Source organism: Bactrocera tryoni, unplaced genomic scaffold (genome assembly GCF_016617805.1).
Source record: "Bactrocera tryoni isolate S06 unplaced genomic scaffold, CSIRO_BtryS06_freeze2 scaffold_25, whole genome shotgun sequence".
Classification (NCBI taxonomy): domain Eukaryota; kingdom Metazoa; phylum Arthropoda; class Insecta; order Diptera; family Tephritidae; genus Bactrocera; species Bactrocera tryoni.
Genome location: NW_024395977.1, coordinates 9,645,762 through 9,666,822, shown reverse-complemented (window position 1 = coordinate 9,666,822; position 21,061 = coordinate 9,645,762). Strand labels below are relative to the sequence as shown.

General features: G+C 37.5%; 1 protein-coding gene across 2 annotated transcripts in view; it reads left to right on the top strand.

Annotated features, from left to right (window-relative positions):
- The window catches only part of LOC120780329 (tubulin polyglutamylase TTLL5), an 89,900-nt gene extending 70,821 nt beyond the window's left edge, over window positions 1-19,079 (top strand). The window contains exons 3-5 of one of the 2 annotated variants that reach the window (XM_040112623.1): window positions 15,133-15,801; window positions 16,374-16,587; window positions 17,030-19,079. In XM_040112623.1, the coding sequence (XP_039968557.1) occupies window positions 15,133-15,801; window positions 16,374-16,587; window positions 17,030-18,766 (2,620 nt within the window). In that variant the 3' untranslated portion in view covers window positions 18,767-19,079. The remainder of the gene's footprint in view (window positions 1-15,132; window positions 15,802-16,373; window positions 16,588-17,029) is intronic. The other variant, XM_040112622.1, reaches the window with a different exon arrangement.
- The last annotated feature ends 1,982 nt before the right edge of the window (window positions 19,080-21,061 follow it).

Sequence of the window (21,061 nt, the reverse complement as noted above, 5' to 3'; positions counted from 1 at the left end):
CTGGGCGATTGCTTCACCAGTTCCACATTCAATAATTGGAATGGAAATTAATTTTTCTATATTATCTGCCAGCAATAGCTAGGCGTTCTACTTTTTCCTTTCCAGTCATTGCAGGAAGTAGTTTACCGTCCCAGTGTAACACAAATGTATCAGGGATATGAAAAATTTTCGCTCTGAGAAGTATTCATAACAAATCCAAAATTAACTTTTATACCTTGAAATTCTCAATAATTTCTGTACCATGACGCCGACGATATTCCTTGCGCTGTTTTCTCAAACTTGTACAATTAATAACCAGATCTTCAATATTGTGACCCAAAGCTTTAGCTGTTGCAATAATAAAATGATTTGCAAGTGGGGTTGACATATTGCCAGCATCCATGCAAGCAAGCATTCTATCATTTATGAAGCTTTTTTTACCACGTTTTTTTTTTCAGCTCGTTGGTGTTTGATACGATCATCAACTGCTCTACAGATTTTTCAGACTCACATTTACTTTCATCACTTACATCATAGTCTACACTCAACTCTAAAAAAAATTAGTTGAAAGAGAAACTTACATCTTATTTGTTTCAGCAGAATTAAATAAATACCTTGAGTGCTTTCCAATCTTTGATACTTTGCTCTGCGTCGATTTTCTTCTTCTAACCTTTGCGCCTTCCGTTTTTCATTATTTGCGAGACATTGATCTATGATCGAATAAATTGTTCAACTTATCATTGAAATCATTTTCTTTTTTACGAGAACTAGGAAACGAAGATGTACAAAATTTCTGTACTGTTTTCCACTCATCATATAATTTCACCAGTTTATCGTCACATGTTCTTTTGTTTAACGTTGGAATATGTGCTCTTTCCCAAAAAGGCAATATTTCCTTCGAAGCCAATTTAGCACTTTCCTTAATTGTTTTCTTTTCACACCGCACATAGTAAAAAAAACTTTTCAGCACTTGTAGTTTTGACGGTAACTTGCTTCCAAGTATATTTTTTTCACATTTTCCTATCAAATATACGTTTTTGTCAGCAGATCTAAGTGTAACAAAATTATTTACAGCCATCATGATATTGCAGTATAACTTTTACTATTTTTAATTATTTTAATAAAGACCCTTTCTTAACCACAGTCAATTTCGCAATGACAAAATATTAAAAGCTCTTTTTGCACGTCTCAGTCTGTATAATAATCAACATTGGCGTATGTGAACCGTAATGTATGAATTTACCGTTAGGCGGGCCACTGACTACATTATCTGCGCAATTTCACTCACGCAATTCCACTCAATTCCAACAACAGTCTTGTGCAGATAATTTGTGTAGTCAGTGGCCCGGCTTAGTTCAATGGAATTTTTACTAATTTACTCTTTTCTAATATTTATAAATTTTCTTATCATTATTGGACATATCGAAAAAATCACTATGCAAAATATTGAGGAAAAATGAGGTCATTACATTCTATATATAATAAATAAACAGATAACAGTAAAAAAAACAAGTGTTTTTCTATATTTTGACCTTTGACCTCATTATGGCACAGGTTGGCACACTCTGATCGAGTTAAAAATTTACCACATGAATTATTACATCGAATTGCATATTTGACCAATCCCCGTACTCAAAATTCCAAAAAAAAAAAAAATCTCATATAAGCTGCGTCAGGTCTAATGTGCATGATATTTGCAAGTTTTATATTATGAAAGTTACGACTATTGTAATATATTTAGCGTTTTGGGATATTATTATAAAATGTTGTATAGGTATATCAGTGGCGTAGCTGGGCCCTGGGGCAAATTAAATAATGGGGCCCAACTACTGTGTAAACTGTAGGTATTATTATCAAATAAAAATATGAAATACACAAATACTTTAAAAATTCAGTGCAGGCCATAAAAATATTAAACAGTATAAATTACAATTAATACTTGTTGTATGTTAGGCTAATAAAACGAAATAGAGAAGATTCAAGGGTTTATTATATAAAGGTCGGACTTGTCAACTGACTAAATAACAATTATATTCACAATTTTTTTTTTAGCTTTAGTTTTCGGGAAAAAAGACGCGCCCGCGTTGGCAGGATAAATTCTTACAGAATCATTTAAAGTGAAAAATATGTGTTTTAGTTAAAACCTTACCTTAGAACTTGAACGAAGGAAAAAGAAACTAAAAAATAAATTTTTGTAGTGAAAAATTCGCAACATTTTTGTTGTTGTACAATCGTGCAACGTTGCGAAAAAAATCTGTATTTCTACACAACTAAAATTTAAATTATGAGTGGCACAATGTTCGTACTCTGCGTTAGGCTGGATATCCTTAATATGTTTTGGTACACCATTATACCACTCATCACACTGATTCCATCATAGCCTTGCCCCACGCATTTTTTAAATCAGTATTCTTGAAAGTTTCCGTAGTATCCTTCCTGACGTAAGTCTTGTTGATGTCCTCTCAAAGTCAAAAAACTCTTTGCTAGTGTCAGTATGATATCGAATAACCTTTGAAGAAACGTTTTCCAAAATTATGCTTTTTTGCGAATTTCAATTTCAAGTCCCTTATCGATAGTATTAGTATCGTTTTTTTCAAAATTCATACAGAGCACAGGCTTACGAATGGCCAGCGAACAACTGTGTTATTTAATTCTTTCTGATAAATGCTTCTGTCAAGAATGTCCAAGTTGTTTATTTGATATCAAGAATGTCCAAAATTGTTTATTTTAAATCGTTATCAAACGAATACAAAAAGTATTTTAAAATAATTATTGTACGAATACAAAAATATTGAAAAGAAAAATTAAATTTATTTTCCAGCGCTTGCTTGCGACTGCTCCGTTTGCTTGTTAACGAGCGAATGCCTTTCACTTCTTAAAACTGTCTGTGACAGCTCGGCCTCTCCTGACCTTTCGTCCTGCAAGGACGATTCGTCGTCTCCTTCGTCGCCATCTAATTCAAGCATCTCGTCCATTTACTTCTGCATAGCATACATTTCACTTGCCGTCGTTTCCGTGCTGTTTGAACTTTAAAATTCTCAAACATTTTGAAATTTATTCGTCGACTTCTAAAAATTGAAAAAATATGCTGCTAACAATTCTGTCTACAGTTTTTTTGAGAATTCTCAAACGTTTGAGTTTTATTCGTCGACTTCCAAAAATTGAAAAATATGCTGCTGATAATTCTGTCTACAGTTTTTTTTTCAAAATTCTCAACCGTTGTTCTTCGATTACTCGTTCTATTCGTGTTGTTCCCTTTTATTCGTTGAAACTTTTTCCGTTGCCATGGACAACTCTCTGCTGCCTCTCTTTGGGATATTGATATAAAACCGTTTGCACTGACTTACGTTCACTCTTTGCCCGTTGGCGATTTACGTTTCTCGCTGGCATTGAAGTGCTTACAATACTCGTTACATTTGATAATTTCTCATTGCCAAATAATTCCTTCCTCTCTTCTTCGTTTGTTCGATAGTTACGCCGGCGCTCTCATCGTTTGCAAAATCATTTCCCAAAACGTATTTTTTTCAAAAATTCGTATAATTCGGATTTTGGTATCCCACTTCTGAGAAGTCAAGAATGTCCAAGTTTTTTATTTGATATCAAGAATGTCCAAAATTACTTTTTTTTAAATCGTTATCAAACGAATACAAAAAGTATTTTAAAATAATTATTGTACGAAAACAAAAATATTGAAAAGAAAAATTAAATTCCTGCTTGCGACTGCTCCGTTTGCTTGTTAACGAACGAATGCCTTTCACTTGTTAAAACTGTCTGTGACACTTCCAATCTCTGAAGGAAAGAGAAATACAATGATACCCTACAAGTGTCATTGGGGAATCCCCGAAAACAATATTATCACCGTTGGTGTTACCACTTTGAACCAATATATTGACCAGAACGAAAAAGATTATTGACATCAGCTTACTTACTCCTGATACAGCAAAAAAATATTTTAACTTGAGTTCACAATAAAACGCACATATCGACGCAGAAGGAGCCTAGTTTAAAAGTTTTTAAATAATTGTAACGATTGATTCTACTAAGTATTGACAATTGTTAATATCTTGATTTGAATTTTAATTGTATGTAATATTAATATTATGAAAGGTACTATCTACTATCTACTATTTATGAAGTATTAGTTTTTTTTATACCTTGAACAGGGTATATTAAGTTTGTCACGATGTTTGTAACACCCAGAAAGAAGCATCAGAGACCCTATAAAGTATATATACAGATGATCAGTATTTTGAGCTGAGTCGATTTAACCATGTCCGTCTGTCTGTCTGTCCGTCCGTCCGCATATATACGAACTAGTCCCTCAGTTTTTAAGATATCCTTTTGAAATTTTGCAAACGTCATTTTCTCTTCAAGAAGCTGCTCATTTGTCGGAACGGCCGATATCGGACCACTATAACATATAGCTGCCATATAAACTGAACGATCGGAATCAAGTTCTTGTATGGAAAACTTTCACATTTGACAAGATATATTCACGAAATTTGGTATATATTATTTTCTAAGGCAACAGTGTAATCTCCCAAGAAATTGTTCAGATCGGTTAACTATAGCATATAGCTGCCATACAAACTGAACGATCGGAATCAAGTTCTTGGAGGGAAAACTTTCACATTTGACAATGTATCTTCACCAAATTCGGTATAGATTATTTTCTAAGGCAGCAATGAAATCTCCGAAGAAATGGTTCAGATCGGTTAACTATAGCATGTAGCTACCATACAAACTGAACGATCGGAATCAAATTCTTGTATGGACAACTTTCACATTTGACAAGATATATTCACCAAATTTGGTATAGATTATATTCTAAGGCAACAATGTAATTTTCGAAGAAATTGATCAGATCGGTTAACTATAGCATAGCTACCATACAAACTGAACGATCGGAATCAAGTTCTTGGAGGGACTTTCACATTTGACAATGTATCTTCCCCAAATTTGGTATAGATTGTTTTCTAAGGCAACAATGTAATTTCCGAAAAAATTGTTCAGATCGGATTACTATAGCATATAGCTTCTATACAAACTGAACACATAGTTTCTAAAAGAAATGCACCTGTGAAGGATATATTAGCTTCGGTGCAGCCGAAGTTAACGTTTTTTCTTGTTTTATTTTGAATTATTCGTTTTTTTTTTCAATCCCCTCATGAAATTTCCTTGGAAAAACTCTAAAAAGATTTCCTGAAAATTTGAGCTCTTAATATTAACACTAAGTACTCGACCAAGGCATGTAAGAATTTTTCATTGACAATACACGAAAATCATTATTCCGAACGCAAAATCGCTATCATTAATACTTCCCGAGATACTAGGCTTTGCTTGTATAAGTAAGACTGTATGGAATTTTCATAAATTTTTAAGCTCAATTTATAGCTAAATGGAATTTCATCTTAAAAAAAAGTTACTTATTTTATTGTTATTTTAATAGATTATAAAGATAATTAAGGCATAAGAAATTACGAAATTGAACCACAGTAAATATAATAGGTTGTCAAAAAAGTCTTGCGGTATTTTCGTTATTTGGCGCTGAAGCGCGTAGTTCTAGTTTTATTCGTCGCATCGGGTCATGCTATACCTTTTTGGAAAGCTCATTTTACGCGCTAACACGTGTTTGATTGAGTTATAGCGTCGCAAACATGGAGCAAAATAAAGAGAAAATACGGCATATTTTACAGTACTACTACGATAAAGGCAAAAATGCATCTCAAGCCGCCAATAAAATTTGTGCTGTTTATGGACCCGATACAGTTTCCATTTCCACCGCAAAACGATGGTTTCAACGTTTTCGTTCTGGTGTAGAGGTGGTCGAAGATGCGCCACGCTCCGGAAGGCCTGAATTTGTCGAAAGAGACCGGCATAGTAGCAGCCGTAGCATCGGTCAAGAGCTGAGCATGAGTCATCAAAAATTCATTTCAATTTCAATAAAAATACCGCTAGACTTTAGTTATTATATTAACTAAACATACAATTAATCATATTTTAAGAAATTTTCTTCTTTGAGTACGTTGATTTTGTACATAATGAATACTGTGTGCGATGATTATGTACTGTTTGAAAATTTTTTTGCCTTTCATCTTCATTATGAGTTAAAGCTTCATTAAATTTCTGCGTAACAGCGAATCCTCTTTCAGCGATATTATATACCACTATCAATTTGCTAATTGTCTCAAGACATTTTTGGTAATCAGGATTTGATTCCCATGTGTATACTTTAGTATTCAAAAAATCATAAGGAAGGTCAGACTATTTGAAGATGAATAATGAATTAGGAGTCATTTTGCTATAAGGCAAAGAGTATTATGAGTAATTTTTTTTTTATCAAAAAATGCAAGTTTCGTGGAAAAATTAGGTTTAGAGCCCCGTATTACTTCATCGGTGTGAATTTCGACTTTCTCGCAATGGGCACTTTTGTAGAGTGTTGAATTCTGAGGAATATGTGTCTACAATTGTCAATAGAACATTTTTACATGCCTTGGTCGAGTACTTAATGCTAATATTATTGGCTAAAATTTTCAGGGAATTTTTTTTAGAGTAATTCCAAGGAAATTTCATGAGGGGATTGAAGAAAATGAATAGTTCAAAATAAAAAAACACCCTAATTTAGTATACACATAGCATATATACATATGTATATGAAATTAAATTATATTGCCAAACATAATTATTTAAAAAGTAGGTGTGATTTACACTTTGTTGTAAATATTACTTTGAAAATTGCATAATTTAATTAGAATGTTATCAGTTTTGTATGCATTCATAAAATCTGTATAACGCTATTTATATTAATAAATATGATTGTGTATAAATGTTTAAAAATATAAGTCAAAAATGTAAATTTCTGAGAATAGTTTTGATTTAATTCTCAGTTCTGTTCACGCGCCAATGTTAAAATTTCGCCTTCCCTAAGCCTTTTGACTCATAACCGGTGATCTAAGTAGAGGTACTTTTTTCAGCCTTTGTCGCGTGAGTCGTGTCAAGCTGTCATGTTATCGTTTGGTATTTCATCAATTATATTACGAAAACTCGCGCGCTTCGTTTAAATAATGCACAACTTATTCGCTACTGAGTGTGTTTTCCGCCACACCATCACCTTGAGACCCAGCATTCATTATTGAATAATATTCGACCGAAAAGGCCACGACCAGCACGCGGTGAAGAAAATATACCAGCCGTAGCTGAAAGTGTACACGAAGACCGTGGAGAGTCGATTCGACGTCGTTCGCAGCATCTCGAACTGACGTATGGAACGACTTTGCGTATTTTACGTCGGGATCTTAAATTGAAAGCGTATGAAATACAATTTGTGCAAGAACTAAAACCACTCGACCTTCCGAAGCCACATCGTTTCACTCTTGAAAAGTTTCAACAAGGTCCGAAATTTCCGAGCCAAATTTTGTTCAAACTTTGTTGAGGCCTATTTCTGGCTCAATGGGTATATTAGTTTTCCTGATTACATGTAAAACTGCCAAACAAATCGTTCTATTCGACTCAGAATTTAGTACGTTTTCTGAGTTGTTTCAGTGGTCTAGTTTTTTTCCAATAATAGAGGCAACCATTTGCTTTGAAATGCTTCCGGGAACAACCCACACAGTCTACTGCTGTCTACTATTCGGTTCATACGTGTAAACCCAAAATTCTTCTTGGAGTGATCTACGACCTTGGTTGAATTCACCCTATCATCGATAAACATTGGTCTTTGATGGAGCTTCATAGTTAAAAATTTAATTAAGTTCATCTATACACACTTTCAAAATGTTTAATTCGAGAATAAAACAAATTCAATACATGCTGGGTTTTCCTTCACTCGTCGAAGTGAGTTGGAATATCCACTCAGCATTTGATTAGTTTGAACATATTTTACGGTCTGAAATTAGAGCATGATGTAAATCTCTTTGTTTAAAGCGTCTGGTATACGTAACTCGCGTATTGCATGAAAACAAGTCGAATAAGTTCGAACATTTATGTTTTCACAATATGTAGAAGTCAAAATCGGAGTAATTTTTTACGTAACGGCAACACTAATGGACTAGAATAACAAATATTCTTTATATGTAGTATATAAAAGGTGATACATTTCGAGGTTCCAAATTTAATGGGGAATCTTTATTCAAAAGAACATTATGTTGACATTTATTTTTTGAAGATTATCTCTTTCAAATGTTGGCCGCGGCTACGTCTCAGATGATACATCCAATGATTGATTTTCAATAACTCGTTCGAGCATTTCGACAGGTAACTAGGGAATGACTTGGGTTATGTTTTCCTCCAAGGCCTGAGTCGAAGTGGGATGGTGACTGGCCAGAACCGCGAAATTATCTGTTCTCTCAATAAATTTATCGTTTGATGCGATCTGTAGGAAGTGGCACCGTCTTATTGAAACCAAATGTCGCCGGCATGACACGCTTTAATTTCAAGCATCAAATAGTCGGTTATCATGGCGCGATAATGGTCGCTATTGACGGTTTTGTTCTCATCGTCATCCTTTTTGAAGGAATATGTACCTAGGATGCAGTCATGTGTAGCAGTTCACGAATGCGAGGTAAGTTCTTTGATTCTCATTTACTTGGGTGTGGCCAGAAACGATTCTTTTACATATGGCTCAAGCAGCTCACGACTTTCGGTCTTAGATCAAGTATCCTCTGGGTAGCCAAAAAACATCCCTTTGAAGGCGAGCTAAAGTGTGAAGGCGAACCATCCCTCTCCAGGTTTAATAAAAAACGCCCCCAATGGAAATGAAACAAGATAAACCCCCTTTTGATGACGACCATGGAAAGCGCATTAAGGATGAAGATTTAAGGGCACGTACCTGGTCGTACCGATCTCTTAATTGGGAAATTTCCGTTGCCCAGCTGTTTGATGTCTTCGTAAAAATAAAGGCTGACATCACCGGCGTCCAAGAAGTGCGAGTAGGTCCTTGTGGCATTTGCTACAGTGGCCATATAAAAAAGTGAAAATTCGGTGTAAGTATAGGGAAAGAAGATATCTTTAGCACAACGATCAGTAAATTCAGCCTCCACGATGAAACATTCCTAATTTGGCCGACTTCGCCGGGGCTTGAAATATGGTACTAGATTCCAGCACAAGAAAATTTATCAAGCTACCTGGCTGTCTCCGGATCCAAAAGCCACCAACAAGATCGATCATGTTGAGATAGACGGAAGACGCGTTTTCATTGTTTTAGACGAGCGTACGCTCCGAGGTCGTACCATTGAATCGCAATACTATCTTGTTGTACCCCAGACACGCCCTCGCCCATAAACAAAGACAAGAAAGATTCGACATCCGTAAGCTGCTATCACAACAGACAGTCGAACGATTTTCTACTCGACTTGCAATCGTGCCCTCTGAGAGCTCTCATTAGCAACTCGGTATAAGTGAACTGTGGGACGGCATTTCAAGCTTCCTTCGAACAGCTGTAAAAAAAAAACATTGGTTTTCCGAAAATGCAAAAGAACAGCTGGTACGAAGACAAGTACCGTGCCGCAGCGGCGAGAAAACAGACTGTCTACCTCGCAACGTTAATCGACCACAACACGAGCGGAATGGAATATATACTGAGAGCAGAAGAGGGAAGCGAGACGCGTTTGCTCATAAAAAAAAGAGAGGCCGAAATGCGTGAGTATGAAAAGATTGACAAGCTGGCCGACAGGGTAATGCTCGAAAATTCTACGAAAAATTGCGGCGACTAACAAAAGGTTTTAAGACCGGAGCATACTCCTGTTGAACCCCCCCGGCCGAGCTATTCAAATACGGCGGCGAAGAACTCATAAGGAGCATGCATCAGCTTATTTGTAGAATAAGGATAGACGAAAGCTTGCCCGGCGAGTGGAATTTAAGTATGCTCTGCCCAATCCACAAAAAGAGAGGCCACACAATCTGTGCCAATTATCGTGTGCTAAGCTTCCTCAACATACGCATATAAGGTTCTATCGAGCGTACTGTTTGAAAGATTAAAGCCCACGGTCAACAAACTGATTGGACCTTATCGGTGCGGCTTTAGGCCTGGAAAATCAACAACTGCCCAGATGGTCACCATGCGGAAAATCTTGGAAAAGACCCCAGAAAGAGAATCACCACCTCTTCATCAATTTCAAGGCTGCTTTTGACAGCATTGCTAAACGTCACTTTACACGCCGTATTAGTGTTGCGGGGATACCAAATTCAGACATCGAGGTAAAAAACAGCACTTTTAGCCTTTTACCTCGATGTCTGAATTTGGTATCCCCGCAACACTAATACGGCGTGTAAAGTGACGTTTGGCAATGCCAAATGATCGGGAAGGGCCTCTCTGAGCCGCACGCTACCAAACGCGGTTTCCGACAAGGCGACTCCCTTTCGGGCGACTTCTTCAGTCTACTCTTGGGTAAAATAGTTCGAGCTGCAGAACTAAATGGAAAAAGTACAATCTTAAATAAGAGTGTACAGCCGCTGGCATACACCGATGGATAAGGAAGCGAAGCAAACCATACTGCTAAGTACTGGTGACCAGGGGTTGGATCCATACGCACAGCACTCACCATTTACGCAAGAAGATAACCCTAATTCTCAGTTAAATGCCTTTGCCGCTTAAACAATTTACCCGCAAACGACCCTAACTGTTCGGCATACCGACTAGTGGAGATTACACCCCTTGCATCTAAACGTCCATCAGTCCAGCTAATCCCGGGCATTCTGCAGTTAAATTTACATTCCCTTAATATTGCTTAATAATTTTAAGTATTGACCGATATGCTCAATGCAAAGCAATCTGAAATTTTGAAAATCTTCTTATTTAAGGTACATACTGTATACAAGTATGGTGGATGAAGAAATTATTAAATCGATATCACCTCTTTTGGCAACAAGAGGCATTAATTGGAATATATGTTATTTAGATATCATTATAATACCTCGCAGATTGTCTGATATTTTGGGTAGAAACTTAGCTCAACGGTCTGAGCCCCACATATTCGGTATCTAAGGACGCTTTCCGCCATATTTGACAAGAGGATATTAGTTGTGCAAAGTGGAGGACGGAGTCATGTGCAGAAGTTCACGCAAGTGAGGAAAGTTCTCTGACCGCCATTCACTTGGGAGCCAGAAACGATTCTTTTACACATGGCTCAAGCAGCTCACAACTTCCGGTCTTTGACCAAGTATCCTCTGGGTAGCCTGAGAACATCCGTTCGAAGGCGCGTTAAAGTGAGAAGGCGAAACATCCCCTACATAGGGTTGTGCGCTGGGTTTGGGACCCGCCACGTAAAAAGCCCTCCCCCCACCATGGCAAACGAAATAAGGACTACGATATTAGGGCATGCACCTGGAATGTCCGGACCCTTAATTGGAAGGTGCCGCTGCCCAGCTGGTTGATGTCCTCATAAAAATAAAGACTGACATCACCGCCGTCCAAGAGATGCGATGGACGGGACAAGGACAGAAACGAGTAGGTCCTTGTGACATTTACTACAGTGGCCATATAAAGGAGCGCAAGTTTGGTGTGGGATTCGAGGTGGGAGAGAGACTCCGTCGCCGAGTACTGTCATTCACTCCGGTGAATGAACGTCTAGCCACAATCCGCATCAAAGCAAGGTTCTTCAACATATCGCTGATTTGCGCCCACGCCCCGACGGAAGAGAAGGACAGTGTGACGAAAGATGGCTTCTATGAGCGCTTGGACCGCGCTTAGGAAAGCTGCCCCTGCCACGATGTCAAAATCGTGCTTGGTGATTTTATCGCCAGGGTGGGCAAAGAAGGTTTATTTGGCACTACGGTCGGTAAATTCAGCCTCCACGACGAATCCCCAAAGGGGTTGAGGCTGATCGACTTCGCCGGGGCCCGAAATATGGTTATCTGTAGTACTAGATTCCAGCATAAGAAGACTCATCAAGCTACCTGGCTGTCTCCGGATCGAAAAACTACCAACCAGACCAGATCGATCATGTTGTGATAGACGGAAGACATGTCTCCAGTGTTTTAGATGTGCGTACGCTCCGAGGTCCTAACATCGACTCGGACCACTGTCTTGTTGCAGCCAAAATACGCACCCGCCTCTGTGTAGCAAAAAACGCGCGTTAACAAACACAGGGAAGGTTCGACGAGAAGCTGCAATCACAACAGACATCCGAACGATTTGCTACTCGGCTTGCACTCCTGCTTTCTGAGAGCACTCGTCAACAACTCGGTATAAGGGAACTGTGGTACAGAATTTCAAACTCCTTACGTACAGCTGCAACAGAAGACATTGGTTTTCGGAAAGTGCAAAAGAACAGCTGGTACGACGAGGAGTACCGTGTCGCAGCGGAGAGAAACCAGACTGCCTACCTCGCAACGTTACGATCGACCACAACACGTGCCGGATCGGATAGATACCGAGAGTTGAAGAGGGAAGCGAGACGCATTTGCAGACAGAAAAAGAAAGATGCCGAAATGCGTGAGTACGAAGAGCTTGATAAGCTGGCCGACAGGGGTAATGCTCGAAAATTCTACGAAAAAATGCGGCGGCTTACAGAAGGTTTCAAGACCGGAGCATACTTTTGTAGAACCCCCAAAGGTGATATAGTGACCGATGCCCAGAGCATACTTAAATTATGGAGGGAACACATCTCCAGCTTGCTGAATGGCAGTAAACGCACAACGCCAGGGGAAGGCGAACCCGATTCCCCAATCGATGACCATGGAGCAGACGTTCCATTGCCCGACCATGAAGAAGTTCGAATAGCAATTGCCCGCCTGAAGAACAACAAAGCGGCAGGGGCAGACGGATTGCCGGCCGAGCTATTCAAACACGGCGGCGAAGAACTGATATGGAGCATGCATCAGCTTCTTTGTAAAATATGTCGATTTCAAAGCTGCTTTCGACAGCACGAAAAGGAGCTGCCTTTATGCCGCGATGTCTGAATTTGGTATCCCCGCAAAACTAATACGGCTGTGTATACTGACGTTGAGCAACACGAAAAGCTCCGTCAGGATCGGGAAGGACCTCTCCGAGCCGTTCGATACCAAACTCGGTTTCAGACAAGGCGACTCCCTATCGTGCGACTTCTTCAAGCTGCTGCGGGAGAAAATTATTCGAGCTGCAGAATTTAATCGAGCAGGTACAATCTTTTATAAGAGTGTACAGCTGCAGTCGTATGCCGATGATATAGATATCATCGGCCTCAACACTCGCGCCGTTAGTTCTGCTTTCTCCAGGCTGGACAAAGAAGCACAGAAAATGGGTCAGGCAGTGAACGAGGGCAAAACGAAATATCTCCTGTCATCAAACAAACAGTCGTCACACTCGCGACTTGGCTCTCACGTCACTGTTGACAGTCATAACTTTGAAGTTGTAGATAATTTCGTCTATTTAGGAACCAGCATTAACACCACCAACAATGTCAGCCTGGAAATCCAACGCAGGACTGCTCTTGCCAACAGGTGCTACTTCGGACTGAGTAGGCAATTGAAAAGTAAAGTCCTCTCTCGACGAACAAAAGCCAAACTCTATAAGTCGCTCATAATTCCCGTCATGCTATATGGTGCAGAGGCTTGGACGATGACAGCAACCGATGAGTCGACGTTTCGAGTTTTCGAGAGAAAGGTGCTGCGAAAGATTTATGGTCCTTTGCGCGTTGGCCACGGCGAATATCGCATTCGATGGAACAAAGAGCTGTACGAGATATATATGACGGTCAATGTCGTCAGTCATAGTTCAGCGAATTAAAAGACAGCGGCTACGCTGGCTAGGTCATGTTGTCCGAATGGATGAAAACACTCCAGCTCTGAAAGTATTCGACGCAGTACCCGCCGGGGGAAGCAGAGGAAGAGGAAGACCTCCACTCAGTTGGAAGAACCTGGCTACGCTTGGAATATCCAATTGGCGCCACGTAGCGAAAAGAAGAAACGACTGGCGCGCTGCAGTTAACTCGGCTATAATCGCGTAAGCGGTGTCTACGCCAATTAAGAAGAAGAAGATGAGTTGTGCAAAGCTTTATTACGATATCTTCATTTGCATTTAAGTTATATACTGGGGTACGAATAGATTGAGTATAAAATTGTAACCTGAAGATGTCAAAATATTGTTGTGTATCAAATTTGATGAAACTGGTGTAGTCGTTCCAGAGATATGGGTTTTAACATTAAAGTAGGAAGTACAATTTTTACACCGATTCATATTCATATCTTCTGTACCATCTTTTCTGGAAAATTAAATCTCGTTTTGTAACTTTTATACCCTCAACAGGATATATTAAGTTTGTCACGAAGTTTGTAACACTCAGAGTTAAGCGTCGGAGACCCTATAAAGTATATATATAAATGATCAGTATGTTGAGCTGACTCGATTTAGCCATGTCCGTCTGTCTGTCTGTCCGTCTATCTTTATATATACGAACTAGTCCCTCTGTTTTTAAGATATTGTTTTAAAATTTTGCAAACGTCATTTTCTCTTCAAAAAGCTGCTCATTTGTCTTAACTGCCGATATCGGACCACTATAACATATAGCTGCCATACAAAATGAACGATCGGAAACAAGTTCTTGTATGGAAAACTTTCACATTTGACAATGTATCTTCACAAAATTTGCCACAGGTTATTTTCTAAGATAATTATGTAATCTACGAAGAAATCGTTTAGATCGGCTTACTGTAGCATATAGCTGCTATACAAACTGCATTTGACAAGATATATTCACGAAATTTGGTATAGATTATTTTCTAAGGCAACAATGTAATCTCCGAAGAAATTGTTCAGATCGGTTAACTATAGCATATAGCTGCCATACAAACTGAATGATCGGAATCAAATGCTTGCATGAGAAACTTCCTCATTTAACGATATATCTTTACGAAATTTGACATGGATTATTGCTTAAGGTAATAACATAATCTCCGAAAAAATTGTTCATATCGGACTACTATAGCATATAGCTTCCATACAAACTGGACACTTGTGAAGGGTATATTAGCTTCGGTGCAGCCGAAGTTAACGTTTTTTCTTGTTTTGCTTAGTTTTAGCTGACAGAAACAACTAATTATCCTCTGTGCAACATGTTGAGAGAATATAAAAATATAAATATATTTTCTTTCTCTCATTAGCTGTTTTCTGTAAAGAGAAACATAAACCTTATTCGCGTTGTAACTAAGTAATAATTCCAAATATGTATACTTTTTCAGAAATAACTTTGGTGATAAATTTTTGGAAGAAAAATGGATTACTAGTGGAAGCTTAGGATCACGGGATACTGTACTTGTTTTTCGACATAAGAGTTTAGAAAAGAAATCGAAGGACATTATATTGTCTTCGAAAAATGAAATTTCAGATACCAATACGAAGAACGCTGTTTTTAACGATTTCGTTGCAAAGGACGTTTCTGGGCTTAAACTTTATAACAAGGGTTTACCTTCTATAGATGTTATTCGAAAAGACAACGTAGCGCTGCCAAAACATTTTACTAACTTTTTGGAAACGGATATTTCAAAATTTCACAGCGAGGCTTGTGAAGTAGATCCTGGCGAAAAAGTTGTATTAGCTAGAAAAGAGTTTTCTCAATCTAATATGGAGCGAAGTAATTCCTACGAAACTTGTCAAGACACAAATAAAGTTTATGAGGAGGATGACGACGAAGTTATTATGCAATTCTCGAATATGCCAGCTTATAAAATGAAAATTAAGTATAAGTTTATGCAAACTGAAACCAAGCTTTTGAGAAAAATTTTTGCTTGTCATGGTTTGTCGGAAGTCGGGGAAAATGAGAGTTTCAGCATTCTTTGGACAGGAGTACATATCAAACCTGATATTCTAAGAAATCTTGCGCCTTATCAACGTGTTAATCACTTTCCAAGGTAAATAAGCTTAATAATAGGTTGTCAAAAAAGTTTTGCGGTATTTTTGTAGTTGGCGCTGAAAGCGCGTAGTTCTAGTTTTATTCGTCGCATTGAGTCATGCTATACCTTTTTGGAAAGCTCATTTCACGTGCTAACACGTGTGTGATTGATTGTCGTTTCTTTTAAGTCGTTCGTGAGTTATAGCGTCGCAAACATGGAGCACAATAAAGAGAAAATACGGCATATTTTACAGTACTACTACGATAAAGGCAAAAATGCATCTAAAAAAAATTTGTGCAGTTTATGGACCCGCTACAGTTTCCATTTCCACCGCACAACGATGGTTTCAACGTTTTCGTTCTGGTGTAGAGGTGGTCGAAGATGCGCCACGCTCCGGAAGGCCTGTCGTCGAAAATTGCGATAAAATCGCTGAATTTGTCGAAAGAGACCGGCATAGTAGCAGCCGTAGCATCGATATATCAATAAAAAAAAAAATTCAATAGAAATACCGCAAGACTTTTTTGACAACGCATTACTTCATTTTCAAAACAAAATACACAAGCGTATTAAACTAACATACTTATTTATAGGTCTTATGAATTAACACGTAAAGATCGTTTGTACAAAAATATTGAGAAAATGCAACATTTGCGTGGTATAAAAAATTTTGATATCGTACCACAGTCTTTCGTTTTGCCAATTGAATATAAGGAACTAGTTTCAGCGCATAATAAAAATCGCGGTCCGTGGATTGTAAAACCAGCTGCTTCTAGTCGTGGACGTGGTATTTTTATTGTTAATACAGTAAGTTTATTTAAATTTACATTATTTTACAGAACTTTAATTTAAACTTTAATGGCTGTTATTGTAAAATACATTTTTTTCAAAATTGAGTGAATTTGTCTTAATCAAATCACTTCTTAAATAATTAAAAAATTCTTCACAAAACTAATTCTCATGCCCCATCATGCAACCGAAATTCGATGTAATCGAGCCATTATTGCGCTCTTTTGTTTTATGCAATGATATATTTTATATTAAAATTATGTAAACAAAAAATAATATAAATAAGAACGATTGAAAAAAATGTGTGGTTCAGAGAGTAAAACCGTGTTAATATGAGATATTTATTTATCAGATCAAAAACAAAAAATAAAATCTATAACTAAACACAGCTCATTATTAATATGCATCCATATATTACACTTATAGCCTATAATGTTATTTTAATTATCTTCTTTTATAGCCAGATCAAATACCGCAAGATGAGCAAGTTCTAGTTTGCAAATACATTACCGATCCCTTATGCATCGATGGTCATAAATGCGATTTACGTGTTTACGTACTTGTTACGTCATTTGATCCACTAATTATTTATATTTATGAAGAAGGTCTTGTTAGACTAGCTACAGTAAAATATGACCGTGCTGCTGAAAACCTATGGAATCCTTGTATGCATCTTTGTAACTACAGCATTAATAAATATCACTCAGATTATATTAAATCTAGTGATGCCGAAACTGAAGATGTTGGTCATAAGTGGACTCTCTCCGCTTTATTACGACATTTAAAATCACAAGGTTGTAATACTAATGAATTAATGGGGAACATTGAAGATTTGATAATTAAATCCATATTTGCTTGTGCTCAAACTATTATATCAGCTTGTCGCATGTTTGTTCCAAGTGGTAGCAATTGTTTTGAATTGTACGGATTTGATATCTTAATAGATAGTAGTCTTAAACCTTGGCTTTTGGAAGTTAATTTATCTCCCTCAATGGGCGTTGATAGTCCGTTAGACTCTAAAGTAAAAGCATGTCTTATTACGGATCTCTTAACCTGTATTGGTATTCCAGCATATTCTACTGAGATGCGAGCCCAATACGACAACAAATGGACGCGTTTTCGTAATATAAACTCCACTCGACGAATTACATTAGCGGATCAATACATGAGCGGCAATTGTAACGGCACACGTCGTTTGACAGCGAGCTCCATCCCTATACAACAAACACTTACGCTAGAAGAGCAAAGAATTATTAAAAATGCGAGATTACAATATGATAGGCGAGGTGGATTTGTTCGTATTTTCCCGACAGATGATAGCATGCAACGCTACGGTAGCTTTCTTGACAATTCTACAGGAATACCAATATCAACTCCAATGGCACATGGGCAAATGCCGTACTCTATGATCCTACCCCATAATTATAACCAAGTTTTATTTAACTGCTTATATGCGAGTGCAAATGATAAAAAAGAAAGTAATGAACTTTTACAAAGAATGTGTCAATATGAACGTGCACTAGCCGTTGGATCATTAGTGTCATTTAGTAGTAAAAATCTTAAATTAAAATCTGAGGAAGAAGGAAAACGTTTACGCAATGAAATTATAAAATTGATTGATAATGGCTCTGAACTAACTCAATTGCAAGCTAGGCAGGCATTCGCATTATACTTAGAAGCAATTTTACATCGAATCACTCATGAACCGAGAGATTTTCATGAAAAGATAATTTTAAAATTCTTGAATAGGTTAGGGGGCAATATTAAAACACCGACAGTACTTTTTCATAACCCACAGAACTCTCGTGGTAATAGCAAAGCCAGAACAGCTATGGTCGCAAAACAGTTGGGCGATTTTCTTGAGCAATACAATCGAGATACGGAAGCTTACGTGGATTCGTTTGATCATTTCGGTATGATACCTAGTGGATTATTCGGTGACTTTTTGGCTCAATCTCAAGAGGCAGATTTGGAAGCTGTCCTAGCACTTCATACGAATGTTACTGGTAACATGCCGTACCTTTATAACAGATTTGGATTATCAGTGCCTCAAACCCCTCCTATACCATCTGGATTACATGGGTTTCTAAGGGCTTTGCCAGCTATGGTGTTAACTGGTTCTGTCGCCAGAGACTTTAATAAATTTGACGGATATTATAAAAACAACGAAAAGAATTTTAATATCTTAAGAAATTGAAATTTGATTAAAACGTCCAACAATCAAATAAATAATAAATTAAATGCTTTAAACAATTAAGTAAACAGTATTGGTTGAATCTACCAATAGATATAATCATCCTATCTTTCACCTATTTCACATCAAAATTCGCAAATTTTTAGCTTAAATTTTAAATAGTAAAACTTTAAATTAACCACCGCTTGTGATTATAAAAATTGTCTGTAGCTTCTCGGAATTTATTATGTAATACGTTTCAAGTATATCTTAATTTATATATTTATAACTAAATTAAATACCTCCCAATGTAAAGTTTAAATTACACTTTTTTAATGAAATACACTTAATCTTCACTTTTAATACTTAAAGTTTTTTATTCGTTTACTCATTTTTGCAGCGTAAGTAGTTTTATATGAATGATTCTTTGCGAAATTGTGTTATGACTACAAGCCTATGCATTTAGTTTGAATAAAATATCTAAAAATCCGTCAATATCCGGACAAGTACATATGTATTTGGAGGATAAAATGAAAAATAAAACAAATGCCGAGTTCACTTCATGCAAATATACTTCTGTTACCTACCAATGTAATTGGTTATATGGCAATCAATTAAGTAAAAGAGCCAAAATCATTATACATTATTTGTTCAAGAGAGCTTTTAACAAAAGGAGTTTTAAATGACTTTTATTCTCATATCCCAATTGGTGGCTTATGTATTACTACGTCCATAAAGTAATATTATTTGAAACAACATAATACATATGCTATAACTAAATTACGAAACCTAAATTGGGACACCGTTTAGACAATTTACAGTTTATTTATTTCATTGGAGTGGCTTACAATTTAGTGGAAATTTTGCTCACGGTGTATAAAAATATTAGTTTAATTAAAACCCGATAACTTCTTGAAGGATAATGAAAATTCAAAACATTTTGAAAATAAATTAATTTTATTTAGATTTCATTGTTCTTTAATTTATATTTTTCAAAGAAAATAATGGATCTTTAAATTTTATTATTTTGATTGGGGATGATTGTGGTCTCGTTTCTGCAATATAAGGTAGTCAAATATCTCCCTTCCGCTTTTTTGTTCACATATGCGTCGCTTCTTTCGATAATCTGTTTTTATCTAGGCGGCAACTTCATAATACCCCCCTCGTAGAAGCCCCCTCCTTTTTTGCGAAGAACTCGGACAGCCACTATTAACAAGCCTCTTTTGAGTTCAACTTTACAGCAACAAGGGTGTTCGCCATGGATAGGAACAATAAAATTTCCCATCCGAGCTCCCATAGCTTCTGAAGAGTCATCAACGAAGTGTGTGGTCTGGCGTTGTCCTAGTGGAACACTACACTCTTCCTGTTCGTCAATTCTGGACGCTTCTGGTCGATCGCCTGCTTCAAGCGGTCCACTTGTTCGCAGTAGATGGTAGAATTAAGCGTCTGGCCATATGGGACCAGCTCATAATTATGAATGATTCCCTTCCAATCCCACCAAACACACAGAAAAACCTTCCGTCAATCCCGGCTTGGCCATTGTTTGGGACAATTCACCGGCCTTCGACCATGACCGTTTTCACTTAATATTATCGTATGTGATCCATTTTTCGTCGCCAGTCACCATCCGCTTGAAAAATGGTTCGAGTTCGTTCCGTTTCAGTAGCATATCGCAGGTGTTGATTCGGTCCAGAAGACCTTTTTGCGTCAAATCATGCGGCACACACATCAAGCTTTTTTGAGAATCCAGCCTTCTGCAAAAGGTTTAAAATGGTTTGATGACTACCTCGAATCTTCTAGGCGATGTAAGGAGATGCCACATGCCGGTTTAACTCGATGTTTTCCTTGATTTGATCGGTAGTCGTCGTCAAAGGTTTTCCGCCGGCTGACTTATCCATGGTGTCGTTTTCACTCGCTCTGAATCGTCGAAACCATTCATCCGCAGTTCGAAGTGATAGAGTACCATCCACCAAAACACCATTAATCTCACGGAACGTTTCTCTAGCGGACTTGCCTTTAACGAAGTAAAATTTTAAATTACCGCGAATTTCGGCGTTAGAGAACTCCATGTTTACACGTCTATAACTGTTAAGCGCAATATCCAAACTAATCATGCATAGCGTCGTTTTTTAGGTTATGTATAGTTATGCTATGTTATGTTAAGACGTATAGTATTGCCAGATACGAGCTCTGCAGCGCTTTATACACAGCCGCGAAATTCAAAAGACAAAAAGGCGGAAGGGAGATATTTGATAACCTAATACTATGTTTGTTAAGAAAATGCTGATGAAGAAGTACCGCTCACTATATTGCCCAATT